Source organism: Phocoena sinus, chromosome 15, assembly GCF_008692025.1.
Source record: "Phocoena sinus isolate mPhoSin1 chromosome 15, mPhoSin1.pri, whole genome shotgun sequence".
Lineage (NCBI taxonomy): Eukaryota > Metazoa > Chordata > Mammalia > Artiodactyla > Phocoenidae > Phocoena > Phocoena sinus.
This window is the reverse complement of record NC_045777.1, coordinates 29,985,266-29,997,621: the sequence shown is the minus strand read 5'-3', so window position 1 is coordinate 29,997,621 and position 12,356 is coordinate 29,985,266. Positions and strand designations below refer to the sequence as shown.

The window sequence follows — 12,356 nt, the reverse complement described above, 5'->3', positions numbered from 1 at the left end:
ATTTCATTCTTTTACATGTGGCTGTCCAGTTTTCCCAGCATCACTTTTAGAAGAGACTGTCTTTTCTCCATTGTATATCCTTGCCCTCCTTTGTCGTAGATTACTTGCGTGGGTTTATCTCTGGGCTTTCTGTTCTGTTCCATTGATCTATATTTCTGTTTTTGTGCCAGTACCATATTGTCTTGACTCCTGTAGCTTTGTAGTATAGTTTGAAGTCAGGGAGTCTGATTCCTCCAGCTCCTTTTTTTTCCCTCAAGATTGCTTTGGTTATTCGGGGTGGCATCTTTAGGATTTTCTATATATAGTTTCATGTCACCTGCAAACAGTGACAGTTTTACTTCTTCTTTTCCAATTTGTATACCTTTTGTTTCTTTTTCTTCTCTGATTGCTGTGGCTAGGACTTCTGAAACTATGTTGAATAATAGTGGCGAGAGTGGACATCCTTGTCTTGTTCCTGATCTTAGATGAAATGCTTTCAGTTTTTCACCACTGAGAATGATGTTTGCTGTGGGTTTGTCGTATGTGGCCTTTATTATGTTGAGGTAGGTTCTCTCTATTCCCACTTTCTGGAGAGGTATTATCATGAATGGGTGTTGAGTTTTGTCAAAAGCTTTTTCTGCATCTATTGAGATGATCATATGGTTTTTCTTCTTCAATTTGTTAATATGGTGTATCACATTGATCTGTGTATATTGAAGAATCCTTGCATCCCTGCGATAAATCCCACTTGATCATGGTGTATGATCCTTTTAATGTGTTGTTGGATTCTGCTTGTTATTATTTTTTTGAGGATTTTTGCATCTATATTCATCAATAGTCTTGGTCTGTAATTTTCTTTTTTTGTACTATCTGTCTGGTTTTGGTATCAGGGTGATGCTGGCCTCATAGAATGAGTTTGGGAGTGTTCCTTCCTTTGCAGTTTTTTGAAAGAGTTTGAGAAGCTCTTCTCTAAATGTTTGATAGAATTCACCTGTGAAGCCATCTGGTCCTGGACTTTTGTTTGTTGGAAGAATTTTAATCACAGTTTCAACTTCATTACTTGTGATTTTTCTGTTCTTATTTTCTATGTCTTCCTGGCTTAGTCTTGGAAGGTTATACCTTTCTGAGAATTTGTCCATTTCTTCCAGGTTTTCCATTTTATTGGCATAGAGTTTCTTGTAGTAGTCTCTTATGATGCTTTGTATTTCTGTGGTGTCCATTGTAATTTCTCCTTTTTCATTTCTAATTTTACTGATTTGAGTCCTCTCCCTTTTTTTCTTGATGAGTCTGCTTAAAGGTTTATCAATTTTGTTTATCTTCTCAAAGAACCAGCTTTTAGTTTTATTGATCTTTGCTATTGTTTTCTTTCTTTCTATTTCATTTATTTCTGCTCTGATCTTTATGATTTCTTTCCTTCTGCTAACTTTGGGTTTTGTTTGTTCTTCTTTCTCTAGTTCCTTTAGGTGTAAGGTTAGATTGTTTATTTGAGATTTTTCTTGTTTCTTGAGGTAGGCTTGTATAGCTATAAACTTCACTCTTAGAACTGCTTTTGCTGCATCCCATAGGTTTTGGATCGTCGTGTTTTCATTGTCATTTGTCTCTAGGTATTTTTTGATTTCCTGTTTGATTTCTTCAGTGATCTCTTGGTTATTTAGTAACTTATTGTTTAGCCTCTGTGTGTTTGCATTTTTTACGTTTTTCTCCCTGTAATTCATTTCTAATCTCATAGTGTTGTGGTCAGAAAAGATGCTTGATATGATTGCAATTTTCTTAAATTTAGTGAGGCTTGATTTGTGACCCAAGATGTAATCTATCTTGGAGAATGTTCCGTGCGCACTTGAGAAGAAAGTGTAATCTGCTGGTTTTGGATGGAATGTCCTATAAATATCAATTAAATCTATCTGGTCTATTGTGTCATTTAAAGCTTCTGTTTCCTTATTTATTTTCATTTTGTATGATCTGTCCATTGGTGTAAGTGAGGTGTTAAAGTCCCCCACTATTATTGTGTTACTGTCGATTTCCTCTCTTACAGCTGTTAGTAGCATTTGCCATACGTATTGAGGTGCTCCTATGTTGAGGGCATATATATTTATAATTGTTATATATTCTTCTTGGATTGATCCCTTGATCAGTATGTAGTGTGCTTCTTTGTCTTTTGTAACATTCTTTATTTTAAAGTCTATTTTATCTCATATGAGTATTGCTACTCCAGCTTTCTTTTGATTTTTTTCTTTCTTTTTCCATCCCCTCACTTTCAGTCTGTATGTGTCCTTAGGTCTGAAGTGGGTTACTTTTAGACAGCATATATATGGGTCTTGTTTTTATATCCATTCAGCGAGCTTGTGTCTTTTGGCTGGAGCATTTAATCCATTCACCTTTAAGGTAATTATCAGTATGTATGTTCCTGTTACCATTTTCTTCATTGTTTTTTTTCGTTTGTTTTGTTTTTTTTGTGGTACGCGGGCCTCTCACTGCTGTGGCCTCTCCCGTCGCGGAGCACAGGCTCCGGACGCGCAGGCTCAGCAGCCATGGCCCACGGGCCCAGCCGCTCTGCGGCATGTGGGATCTTCCCAGACCAGGGCACGAACCCGTGTCCCCTGCATTGGCAGGCGGACTCTCAACCACTGCGCCACTAGGGAAGCCCTTGGGTTTGTTTTTGTAGGTCCTTTTCTTCTCTTGTGTTTCCCACTTAGAGAAGTTCCTTTAGCATTTGTTGTAGAGCTGGTTTGGTGGTGCTGAATTCTCTTAGCTTTTCTTGTCTGTAAATCTTTTGATTTCTCCATCAAAGCTGAATGAGATCCTTTCTGGGTAGAGAAATCTTGGTTGTAGGTTCTTCCCTTTCATCACTTTAAATACATCGTGCCACTGCCTTCTGGCTTGTAGAATTTCTGCTGAGAAATCAACTGTTAACCTTATGGGAGTTCCCTTGTATGTTATTTGTTGTTTTTCCCTTGTTGCTTTTAATGATTTTTCTTTGTCTTTAATTTTTGCCAATTTGGTTACTATGTGTCTCGGTGTGTTTCTCCTTGGGTTTAGCCTGCCTGGGACTCTCTGTGCTTCCTGGACTTGGGTGGCTATTTCCTTTCCCGTGTTAGGGAAGTTTTCGACTATAATCTCTTCAGATATTTTCTTGGGTCCTTTCTGTTTTCCTTCTGGGACCCCTATATTGTGTATGTTGGTGCATTTAATGTTGTCCCAGAGGTCTCAGGCTGTCTTCATTTCTTTTCATTCTTTTTTCTTTATTCTGTTCTGCAGCAGTGAATTCCACCATTCTGTCTTCCAGGTTGCTCATCCGTTCTTCTCCCTCAGTAATTTTGCTATTGATTCCTTCTAGTGTATTTTTCATTTCAGTTATTGTATTGTTCACCTCTGTTTGTTTGTTCTTTAATTCTTCTAGGTGTTTTTTTCTTTCGTTCTTCTAGGTCTTTGTTAAACATTTATTGCATCTTCTCAGTCTTTGCCTCCATTCTTTTTCAAGGTCCTGGATCATCTTCACTGTTATTATTCTGAATCCTTTTTCTGGAAGGTTGCCTGTCTCCACTTCATTTAGTTGTGTTCCTGGGGTTTTATCTTGTTCCTTCATCTGGTACCTAGCCCTCTGCCTTTTCGTTTTGTCTGTCTTTCTGTGAATGTGGTTTTTGTTCCACAGGCTGCAGGATTGTAGTTTTTCTTGCTTCTGTTGTCTGCCTTCTGGTAGATGAGGCTATCTAAGAGGCTTGTGCAAGCTTCCTGATGGGAGGGACTGGTGGTGGGTAGAGCTGGGTGTTGCTCTGGTGGGCAGAGCTCAGTAAAACTTCCATCTGTTTGTCTGCTGATGGGTGGGGCTGGGTTCCCTCCCTGTTGGTTGTTTGGCCTGAGGCAACCGAGCACTGGAGACTACAGGCTCTTTGGTGGGGCTAATGTTAGATTCCGGTTGTGGGGGGGGCTCAGGCCAAGGAGTACTTCCCAGAACTTCTGCTGCCAGTGTCCTTGTCCCACCAGTGAGCCACAGCCATCCCCCACCTCTTCAGGAGACCCTCCAAGAATAGCAGGTGGGTCTGGTTCAGCCTCCTATGGGGTCACTGCTCCTTCCCCCTGAGCCCTGACACACACACTACTTTGTATGTGCCCTTCAAGAGTGGAGTCTCTGTTTCCCCCAGTCCTGTCAATATCCTGCAGACAAATCCCGTTAGCTGTCAAAATCTGAATCTCTGGGAATTCCTCCTTCCTTTGCCAGACCCCCAGGTTGGGAAGCCTGACGTGGTGCTCAGAAACTTCATTCAAGTGAGTGGACTTCTGTGGTATAATTGTTCTCCAGCTTGTGAGTCACCCACCCAACGGTTATGGGATTTGATTTTATTGTGATTGTGCACCTCCTACTGTCTCATTATGGCTTCTCCTTTGTCTTTGGTTTGGGGGTATCTTTTTTGGTGAGTTCAAGTGTCTTCCTGTCGATGACTGTTCAGCAGTTAGTTGTGATTCCAGTGCTCTCGCAAGATGGAGTGAGTGCACGTCCTTTTACTCCACCATCTTGAACTTGCCTCTCTAATAAGTCTTGACATGAGGTAGAGTGATTCCTCCCACTTTATTCATTTTCAGAAAAGTTTTAGCTATTTTAGAATGTTCCTTTGCCATTCCATGTAAGTTTTAGAGTAATCTTTTCTGTATCTACAAAAAATCTTGCTGCGATTATGATAGGAATTGTGTTAAACTTGTACATTAATTTAAGGAGAATTGACATCTATATTATGTTGAGTCTTCCAGTCCGTAAATACAATATGTCTCTCCACTTACTTATATCTTTTTTGGTTTCCTTTATCAGTGTTTTGTAGTTTTTAGCTTGTAAGTCCTGTGCATGTTTTGTTAGATTTATATTTAAATGATACTGTATTTTTAATTTTGGTTTCTGTGTGTTCATTTATACAGTTGGTTTTTATATGTTGATCTTGTGACTTTGTTGAATTCACTTATTAGTTCTCAGATTTTGTTTTTTGTAGATTCTGTGAGATTCCCTGCATAGGTCATTATGTCATCTGCAAATAGCAATAGTTTTATGTCTTCCTTTTCTATCTTTATGCCTTTTATTTCCTTTTTTTTTTTGCCTTATCACATTGGCTAGAACTTCCAGTATTATGTTGAATCGGAATAATGAGAGCAGACATATTTTTCTTGTTCCTCATTTAGTTCTTTCACCATTAAGTATATTCCAAACATTGCTTTGGAGGTTTTTTTGTAGATGTTCTTTATCAAGTTGAGGAAACTCTATTTCTAGTTTTCTAAGTGTTTTTATTATGAATGGGTGTTGAATTCTGTTAGATGATTTTTCTGCATCAATTATATGGTTGTGTGATTTTTTTTTTTCTTCTTTAGCCTGTTAGATGATGGATTATATTGATTGATTTACCAGTAGTGAAACAGCCTTGCATCCATCTTGGTCATGGTGTACAATTCTTTTTGTATGTTTTTGAATTCTATTTGCTAATATTTTATTGATGATTTTTATATCTATATTCATGGTAGATATTGATCTGTAGGTGTCTATTTTTTGGTGCTATCTTTGGTTTCTGTATTAGGTGGAAGATTGTGAACATCTTGAGGGAAGACAGTGATAATGACCACTAAGTCATGAACTTGGGGTATGGGAACATCAGAAAGAATCCAGGCAGGGAAAGAGAATCCAAGGAAGGGAAGTGGTGTTGTTTGGCTGGATACACTATTGCTTGGGTGAGTGTAGGGCAGTGTACCGGAACAGAGGGGTGAGGATGAAATCTGATTGTTATGGATGGAACAGTTACTGTAGTTGGCTTATGGAGGATCTTAGATAATAATGATGTGGTAGGGCTGGGAATATGTTGACTGTAGGGGAAAAAATTAATATAGGAGTGTTAGGGAATGAATACTGGAGACAGATCTTGGACCTGAAGGTGATGTGGACAGACCTTATGGAAAGATCCGTCTCAAGCAGGAAAGTGACCAGCTCTCTCTCGGACTTCTGGGAAGGAGGAAGGATTGATATGGAAAGCATGGGGTCCTTAGAAGTGATATTAACATCTGGTCGTGTCTCTCCTTATGCTTTGTTTGGGAGGAAGGGCATATGCCTAAAACCAATGGAATCAGAGATCTGCACAGAAATGGGAGCAAGTACCATCTACTGACACTCTCTGTGGGGGTAGTTATGATGATACATCAGAGCTTCCTTTAGGTCCTTAGGCCAGTTTTTAGTTTTTATCTGTTTGTTTTTTGTTTCATTTTTAACAGACCAGTGATGACCACAGTTAGGACAGGTAAGTGTAGAAACTCTTCTTTGATTAAACTTCAAAATTGAGAAGTCATTGGAAGTCCTTCTGGTCAGCTGCTCAGTTCTAGTCCTGTCCAGCATTCATCATGAGAGGGCCTTTGGCTCCATCCTTTGTTGAGCCAGAGAGCCACTGACCATCAGTTTGTAATCAGCAGTTCAGATTTAGTCTTCAGACCACTTCTGCATAATCTCTTCCAAAAAATAGAAGAAAAAAGAATACTCCCTAATTTCTTGTTGTGATTCTGATACCAAAGTCAGATAAGGACCAGTTTCCATCCCTAGCAGTCGTTCCCTTCCTCATGCCTTCATATGCTGGCACTCAGGAAGCTGATTTCTGTTCTTATTGCAGCTGCAGTCGACTCCGCCAGGTTCAGAGCATCCTGACCCAGAGCAGCAAGTCTCAACCCGATGGAATCCTCTGCATCCTAGGTCAGTGCTTTTAACAAGGTGGGACTCAGGGCTGGGACAACTTGGCTTCTGTTCACAGGAAGATATTAATAATAGTATCATCACTGTGAGATAAGCTGTGAGTTAGTATTCTTCTCCCAGCTTTTGTTCCCCTGAGATCTGTTGCTGTTTTAATGAGGTCAGGTGAGATATCAGTGAGATAGGGAGCCTGTACCACAGAGCAGGCACTTTGTACATGTTACCTCATTTCTCCTCACAGCAACCTTACAAGAAGCAGTGTTGTCCCTTTTTTACAGAGGAGGAAACTGAGACTCTGGGAGATCAAACAGACTTGCTCAGGGCCGTGGAGTGGCAGAATTCGGCATTTATTTGTTCTTTAACTGTTTTTATTATGAAAACACATCATATAATTTAAAAATTAAGACATTACACAAATAATGAACAAAATTTTCTAATCATCCCAGTTACCCAGTCCCACTCCCCAGAGATAATATCAACCATATTTTTTTAACATAAAAGGAAACATTTTATGTATATTGTTGTTAATCTAACTGAAAATTTTTCACTTGATAAGTATATCTTGGAGATTTTCCTATGTCAAGTCAGTCTCCTTCTTTATCTCACTTTCATTTACATTCACAGTATTGAGTCATAAAACTTGCTTAGGTCAGGTTGTTTGTCTGTCAACCACCCAATTTCCTTCCCAGAAGCGAACCACTTTCTTGTTTGTCCTTCCTCAGATAGTCTATGCATAATTTTATTTTTTCACTTAATAGCACTTGCATTTAAACTTACGATAGGCAGTGGGCAGAGTGGTTAAAAACGTGCATTCTGGAGCCAGGCAGGTTTTGGGTTTGAATCTTGGCTTCATCACTCACTTAGCTAAGAGACATAGTTTATGGTGGGCCTAGATTTCCAGTCAAATGCTGAAACAACACTCACTGGATTCTCTTTCCAGCTGCAGCCATCAAGGGTGTGGGGGCTGTCTTTGCCATGAATTTACTTATGAATAAAGCCACCTGTTTGTTACTGGACTTACGCCATTATTTCTGTTAGTTAAGGCTCAACCTAGTAAAAATAGGCAACATAAAATTGATCATGTGGGCTACTTGAATATAGAATACTAAAGGATTGAGAAGAAAGTCTACTTATAAGAATATCATGAGACTATATATATATATATATATATATATACATATTTATATATATATTTTCAATGAAAACACAAATGTTGCAGAAATTGATGTTTGAAGTTGGGTGTGAAGATTGAGGTAAAAACTTAATAAACCTTCAGGACAGGGACTTCCCTGGCGGTCCAGTGGTTAAGACTATGTGCTTCTGATGCAGGGGCTGTGGGTTCGATCCCTAGTCAGGGAACTAGGATCCCACATGCTGTGTGGTGCAGCCAAAAAAAACCTTCAGGACAAACAGCTGTATGTGAATGTGAAGCAAGAAATCAATGAGGCACTTGTGTGTTTTTAAACAGCTTCTGGGGTTTAGTGAATTCTGCTTTTTTGGGTAATTAGTTATCATAGCATCTCATGGTTGGTTGGTTGGTTGGTTTAATCTATCCTCTAGCCTCTACAGTATCCTTCTGAGCAACTCTGACTCAGCTCCCTCCACTTTGGCATTTTTCATTTAGTTATTAGGGTGTAGGAGATGTTCTCACTGAATTTCTGCTAACCTTTTTTTTTAAAACAGCTTTATGGTGGTATAATTCATGTATAGTAAACTGCACATATTTAAAGTGTACGATGTGATAAGTTTTGACATATGTGAAATCCCTCTTTTGGGATTTTTCTTATGTTTTTCTCATGCTTAGACTGGGGTTATAGATTTTGGAGTGCAAGGCCAATGAAGTAACATGCCATTTTCATCACATATCAAGGATACATACTCACAAGACTTTTCACTGTTTATATTGACTTTGGTCACTTGGCTAAGATAATATTTGTCAGGTTCTGCATTGTAAAGTACTCTCCCCACCCCTCCTTCCATATTGTCCTCTTTGGAAGGAAGTCACTATGAGCCCACACTTAAGGAGCAGGGATTATGCTCCATTGCCTTGAGGAGGGTAGTGTCTACATAAATTATTTGAAATTCTTCTGCATGGGATATTTGTCTCTTATCCCCCATTTATTTATTTATTCAATCGTTTGTTTGTATGTCTTCATGGAGATTTATTTTATACTTTGAGTTAAAATCCAGTACTACTTCATTTATACCTTAGGTTATAACCTACTACTACTTCAGATTGTTCCAGCCTTGGCCGTTTGGGGCTCTTTCAGTTGGTTCCTACATCCCTCCCTTTGATATATCTCCATAAAAGTTTTAGTTTATTTAGTCCTTCTGTACTTTCTGACATTATAAGATGCTTCAGTCTTATTTTGTATATTACCTGCTTCAGTCCTAGAATCAGCTATTTCTCTAAGAAGCCCTGATTTCTTTTATTGGAGAATGGTATTAGAAACCAAGATCTGGGCACTGGGTATGCTCTTTGCTACTGGGATGTCATTGCTTTTAGGCCCTCTCAGCTGACAAAGTAAGGAAATATATGTGTGTACCTTAAGTGGTGTATATATACACATCTGTAAATGTTATATAACTGTCTCTACTGTATTAAGCTAAACGTGAATTCATATTAGTGTTTCTAGCTCTAACCCATTACTACATGGATCATTCTAGCCTCCTTCTCTTGCTTATCTGTAAACTTCCACTCCACCAGTGAGAAACTTGGCACCTACCGTCTACCATCCATTTACTTGTTTAATTCCAGTATGCATGTTTAGCAGTATCAGATTTGTAGCCCAAAATTCCCCCATGGGAAACAACTTTATTAACTAAAGTGGTTACATATAGTATCTTTTACCTTTAATTTTACATGGTCAGTCTTTTTAATGTTAGCATTTTTTGTGGCAGTTTATGTAGCTGGAATCCTTAGAAGAGGACATGCTGCGCAGTCCACTGGTTATTTTTAACTCTGTAGCCCTTTCTACTTCAGGCCTTATGTAGGCCAGATAATTTCTGCTTTTGAATCTTTTTCATCTCTTTCTTCACTAAAGTGTTGGATGGCATAAAAGAGGGTGTGCTGCTTTGATCTTGCTCAGAAAGAAGTCTTCCCATATTTGAAGTCCCCTGCCACAGGTGGTCTCTAAGCCCCTCTGGTCTGAATGCCATTACTTTTCACTGGTCTGAATAACAACTGACAGTCCTGTTTCCCAGGCTCCAGCCATATTTCCATTCTTGGAGCTTCTTCTGCCCAGCCCCTTCCTTTTAGCCTCACGTAGCCAGCTGCCTCCTGCCCTTGACATGTTCCTCTTGTCCAGAGTCATAGCTCTGGGCCTTCACAGATATCCAGGAACCAGGTAGTATATGTGCCTGTGGCATTGAAAGGCAGTTGTGAAGGCAGTATTTAATTTCCTTTTTATTAGTCTCTGACCCAGCCCTACTAGACTGTAAGCTTCGTGAAGACCATCTGTAGGCATGTTTACTACATGCTTCAGCACCCAGCAGAGTGCTAGGCCTTGGGCCTGATAAATATTTGTGAAATGATGGATGTCTGAGGTTTCATTCACTTGTCCTCTTTTTACTTCTTTGAGTTCTTTTCAAACCACCTTAATCCTCCTTTATTTAATTCCACGTGTTTTGGTAAAGGTCTCTTTTAGAAGAGAATACTTTTCTGATGCCTATTCCTATTCTAACTGAAAGTATTAAAAAATTTTAACCAACTATGGCAGGACTTGGACTATATTTTCTGGTTCCTTCTATCCTCAAGAATTGCTTTTGATTAAATTAACAGCTTCTATGTTCTGTGCTGTTTGATTGTCTCAACTATATAGGTCTTGAATCCATGTAAGAGTACTTGATGCTGAGGCCTGCTTCTTTCAGAGTTGTTTAGTTTGGCTTCTGGCACAAAACTGGTCTGAGGTGCTGCCTTTAACTTAACCACTAGGGTTTTGCTGAGCAGGGGCAAACCGTTGGGACTCATATGTTCCCCGTAGTACAGTACAGCTGATCAAAGCCTTTTTTGCCTTGCAGGAATCGATAGCAGGTACAATGAAGGCTGCAGAGAGCTGGCAAATTATCTTCTGTTTGGTTTGTACAATCAGAATACCAGTGATTTTGAGAAAACAGGGTTTTCTGAAGAGGTTCTAGATGGTAAGTATATATTGGTGAACTCTGTGTGAGAGAGGAGTAAGTGATATAGTACTTTGGATTCTTATTTCATGGACTTTTTATGGAAAAATATGATCAAATTTAAAATAGCCTGAAGATCCAGTATATTTTTGCTTTTTTTATTAATGAAAAACAACATTTCTTCTTTGCTGATATGTTAAGTAATATGCTCTGTAGGTTACCTGCTGGATTATAAGAGACTAGTGACAAGTAGTTTTCAGAGTATGTTTACTAGATAAATCGGTTTTAGAGGAAAAAAGTAAACATCAATATTTGGCTTTATATCTTCTTGGCAAGGTACTAGTTTTCCTCTGAATTTTCCATTGCCTCTACATGCTGGGAGGTTCATATTATGTGCCATTGTCCTATGAAAGCACTCTCAGCTGTGATTCAAGGATAAGCCTGCAGGCTACTCCTGCAAGGAGGACTTCATGTGGATCTTCAGCTTAGGAACAAAGGCTCTTTGTCCTGCTCTGTCTTTGGGAATTGTTTTCTGTGAGCTGTAATTTATGACGATGCCTGTGACTACAATGCAGACTTTCTGCTTACATTCCCCTTTCCTTGGCTCTGAGACACTCACCCTGTGTTCATGCTGCTATGGGGTGATGCCCAGGAGCTATCTCTGATATCACATACTTAGCATTATGACTTGTCTGCCAGGTGGATCAGGAGACACAGGAATAGACAAGTCAAAATGGATGAGAGACAGCTCTTGTGAAGCAGCTGGGGGACGTGTGAAAGCAAACATCTGATGTTGAAATAATCTTGCTGTGGATCTAGTACAGTGGTTCTCAACTGGGGGCAGTTTTATCCCCCAGGGGACATTTGGCAATATCTGAAGACATTTTTGATTGTCACAACTGGGCAGAGTGGGTAGAGGCCAAAGATGCTGCTAAACATCCTACAATGCGTACACAGGACAGCTCCCCACAACAAAGAATGATCTGGTCTAAACTGTCAGTAGTGCTGAAGGTGAAGAACCCTGGCCTAGTGTATGTGAAAATTCTTCTGTAGTAAAGTCCTTAATAGTATCTATCCTTATAGATTGGTGAAAGATTTTCTTTTTATCAGGAAGTACAGAAAGCAGGGTGAAATTATTCCTTCTGTTAATTTTTTTTCAATTCAAATTTAGTTTCAGATTTTGATTTTAAAAAATGCTTTCTTAGACTGTAAAACATACTGGTTTGGAAAGAATTCATCTTGGCAGCTCATTTAGACAGTTACAAAAAGGCAGATACTTGTATCAACCACACATTTCACTGCAGTCAAGGTTGCTAAGGACATTGCAGTACTGAAATTAAGGAAGTAGTTTAAATCCTCAGAGGTGCTCCTTTTTGCTTATCTTGTCTTTATCCTGTCACCTAGCACAATGAGTGCTTATAAAGTGAGCGTTTTCTTCCAAATTAATAAATTCATTTTTTAAATCCAAGTAACTAGAAAGCTGAGTTCACCAGATTTATCTTCTACATTACAATCCCTAATTATCTGAGAGAAAAAGAGGCAAACACAAAGGATT

The 12,356-nt window shown here is 39.1% G+C and overlaps 1 protein-coding gene across 5 annotated transcripts in view; it reads left to right on the top strand.

The window, feature by feature from the left end:
- Positions 1–12,356, top strand: part of C15H20orf194 (chromosome 15 C20orf194 homolog) — a 149,820-nt gene that overhangs the window by 19,246 nt on the left and 118,218 nt on the right. For all 5 annotated transcript variants that reach the window (XR_004345717.1, XM_032604600.1, XM_032604602.1 and 2 more), the window contains exons 2-3: positions 6,606–6,685; positions 10,703–10,822. Coding sequence is in view for 4 of the 5 variants with exons in the window: in XM_032604600.1 (XP_032460491.1) it covers positions 6,606–6,685; positions 10,703–10,822 (200 nt within the window). In the remaining variant the exon portion in view is untranslated. The remainder of the gene's footprint in view (positions 1–6,605; positions 6,686–10,702; positions 10,823–12,356) is intronic.